A 3,573-nucleotide genomic window follows, 5' to 3' on the forward strand; every position below is an offset into this window, starting at 1 on the left:
CTAAAAATACAAAAATTAGCCGGGTGTGGTGGTGCACGCCTGTAATCCCAGCTACTTGGGAGGCTGAGGAACGAGAATTGCTTGAACCCAGGAGGCAGATGCTGCAGTGAGCCAAGATTGCAAACTCTACTCCAGCCTGGATGACAGAGCAAGGCTGTGTCTAAAAAAAAAGAAAAAAGAAAAAAAAAAAGTTCCTGGAACTCTAGGCTGAGTAGGCAGAAAGGCGGGGGCATGTTTATTTATTAGGGATTGTAGTTGGTGAGTAGTAATAGAGATTTAACTATGATGGCTTGTACAAATTTATTCTCACACGTAAGAGAATTCCAGAGGCACGCAGTCTAAGACTGGTATGCTCTAGAAAGTCACCTAGGATTCTATTTTTGTGCTTCACCATTCTTTATGCAGCTTCTATCTTCAAGGTTAAAATGTGGCTACTGGCACTCCAGCCATCATATCATAGTTCTGGGCAGGGAGATGAAAGTAAGAGAATTTCAGTGAAAGGGCTTCTCTGGAAGCCCTACTGCTTACAGCTTATTGGCCACCCTATCTAAAAGAGAGGTTAGGATGTAAAATTTTTCCTCTAGACATATGGTCCGTAAATTTTTCCTAACGAAGAAGGGAAAAAATGAATATTAGATACGCAATCTGTAGATCAGAAGAAACAAAACATGGCCTGGCACAGTGTGTGTGTGTGTGTGTATACATATGTGTGTGTGTATATATGTGTATATATATACTGTGTGTGTGTATATACATGTGTATATACACACATGTATATACACAGAGAGAGAGAGAGAGAGAGAGTACAATGAGATGTATTATAAGGAAATGACTCATACAGTTATGGAGGCTGCAAAGTCCTGTGATCTGTTATCTGCAGGCTGGAGACCCAGGAAAGCCAGCGATACAGATTTCAGCTTCAGTCCAAAGGCCTGAGAACCAGAAGCACTGATGGTGTAAGTCCCAGTCTAAGGGCCAGAGAAGACCAACATCTCAGCTCAAGCCATTAGGCAGCCCGAGCAAACTAATATAGCCCCATTTAATCCTCCCACTGACCCTGCAAAGTCAATTCATTAGCTCAATTTTATAGGTAAGAAAACAGACCTTGCCTGCGCCCGCCTGGAGCCAGCGGTTCTCCAAGCACCCAGCATCCAGCGAGACACGTCGCACACCGACAGAGGGGACATGGGCAGAGCAATGGTGACCAGGCTCGGGCTGGGGCTGCTGCTGCTGGGACTGCTCCTACCCACGCAGATTTATTCCAATCAAACAACTGTTGTAACAGTTTCAAGTAACTCCTCCCAGAGTACTTCAACGGCCCCAAATCCAGCTAATGCCACCACCAAGGCGGTTGGTGGTGCCCTGCAGTCAACAGCCAGTCTCTTCGTGGTCTCACTCTCTCTTCTACATCTCTACTGTCAAAAGACTCAGGCCAAGAAACATCTAAACTTCCCCATCTTCTACACCCAATCCACATGGCGTCTGGAAGTCCAATGTGGCAAGGAAAAATAGGCTTCGTCGAATCTACTAATTCCACACCTTTTATTGACACAGAAAATGTTGAGAATCCCAAATTTGATTGGTTTACAGAACATGTGAGAGGTTTGACTAGATGATGGATGCCAATATTAAATCTGCTGGAGTTTCATATGCAAGATGAAGGAGAGGCAACATCAAAATTAGCTAAGACATGATTTCCTTGAATGTGGCTTAAGAAATATGGACACTTAATACTATCTTGAAAATAAGAATAGAAATAAAGGATGTGATTGTGGAATGGAAGAAAAAAAAAAAAAAACTGAAACACAGAGAAGTGACATGACTTTCCTCCTCCTCCAGCTCATAAATGACAGGCTAGGGATGACAGCCCAGGTTTGCTTGACATAGAGACCTCTGGGCTACTCAGAGATTTGACAGAAATGTGGTATACTCCCACTCACCTCCCCTTTCTCCTTGACCTTTGTGAGTTCTCTTGACCTCTTTCTCCGAGTACCCCAGCCCAACCCCAGGCGTTGTCAATGACTCCCTGGCACAATTAGCTCTTTGCTTTCACTCAGTTAACTCAGAAATCTTCTGTGCCCTTGTAGAGATGCCCTTCCCTGAAATCCTCACATTTTAGAACCTATATCACCCCAACATCTCCCGCTAGTGTTAATTGGGTGGGATCTCTCCACCACTGTCCCCCTCTAGAGAGCTAGCCAGGGGCCAGGACAACTAGGCAAGCAGGCACTGCACCAGCTGCCCTCACAGCAGTTCACACGTGACATTCTGTTTAATCCTCACAACAAACCTGTAAGTTAGGCATTATTATATCTTCATTTTACAGATGAGAAAACGGAGGCACCACGCAGTAAAGAAACTTCCCTGTGCCAGGCACAGTGGCTCACACCTGTATTCCCAACACCTTGGGAGGCCAAGGCAGGAGCATCTCTTGAGCCCAGGAGTTCAAGGCTGTAGTGAGTCACGATCGCGTCATTGCACTCCAGCCTAAGCGACAGAGGAAGGCCCCTGTCTCATTAAATAAATAAATAAAAGAAACTTTCCTAATGCCACATAGTTAGTGACACTTGACCTAGACTACGGTCAGAGAAGGCTTCCTTGAGAAGCTTTGAGCTGAAGGAGTAGAAAATAGAAGAATATTGCTATGGTCTGAATGTTTGTGTCCCTTAAGTTTCATATGTTAAAATTTTAACTCCCGAGGTGAAAGGTATTGGGTGGGGGACCTTTGGGAGAGAAACAGATCATGAGGGTTCCTCATGAATGGGATTAGTGCTCATATTAAAGAAGCTCAAGGGAGCTTGTTTGCCCTCCCAGTATGTGAGGACACAGCAAGAAGGCACCATCTGTGAACAGGAAGAGGGCCCTCACCAGACACCAAATTTGCCAGCACCCTGATCTTGGAGTTCCCAGCCTCTAGAACTGTGAGAAATAAAGTTCTTTTGTTCTATAAGCTACCTGGTCTATGGAATTTTGTTATAGCAGCCCAAATGGACTAAGATGAGTATCATGTGCAAAGGTCCTGCACCAGGAGGGAGCCTGTGTGTTTGAGAGAAGATCATGTGGCTGAAGCAGGGTAAGAAGAGAGCTGAGCAAGATGGGGCAGAGGCCAGGCTAGACAAGGCCTTGAAGGCCTCCCTGAAGTTTTAGATCTCTGTTATAAGAGCAACAGGAAGCCATCAGCTGGTTTTAAACAGAGAAATAATGAGGTGAAGCCATCAGTAGGTTTTAAGCAGTTGGAAAAGATTCTTCTGGGACAGTGTAGATAAATGATTGCATGGAGAGTGAAATGCAGGGAGACCACTAGGGTCCATGGTGGTAATCCAAGCAAGAGACGCTGGTAATGCGGATTAGGACAACAGCAGTAGAGATAGAAGTGAAAATGTAAAGAAGTGGATGCTTTCAAGAGCCATGTAAGAGAGAAAATTGGCAGCACTTGGTGACTGGATATGGCTACGGAGTGAGGGAGAGGTTGAGGTCCAGGTTTCTGGCTGGTGCAACTAGCTGGGTAGTACATATTTCACTCAGACAGGGGATGCTGGGCAAAGAAAAGATTTGGGGGAAAGCGTGTTCAGC

The 3,573-nt window shown here is 45.2% G+C and overlaps 1 protein-coding gene across 1 annotated transcript; it reads left to right on the forward strand.

The window, feature by feature from the left end:
• Positions 1 to 1,185: 1,185 nt before the first annotated feature.
• On the forward strand, positions 1,186 to 1,512 carry LOC126947583 (signal transducer CD24-like). The gene has a single exon (XM_050778397.1). It carries the CDS (start codon positions 1,186 to 1,188, stop codon positions 1,510 to 1,512), a length of 327 nt encoding a protein of 108 aa, XP_050634354.1.
• The last annotated feature ends 2,061 nt before the right edge of the window (positions 1,513 to 3,573 follow it).

Source organism: Macaca thibetana, chromosome 1 (assembly GCF_024542745.1).
Source record: "Macaca thibetana thibetana isolate TM-01 chromosome 1, ASM2454274v1, whole genome shotgun sequence".
In the NCBI taxonomy this organism is placed as follows: domain Eukaryota; kingdom Metazoa; phylum Chordata; class Mammalia; order Primates; family Cercopithecidae; genus Macaca; species Macaca thibetana.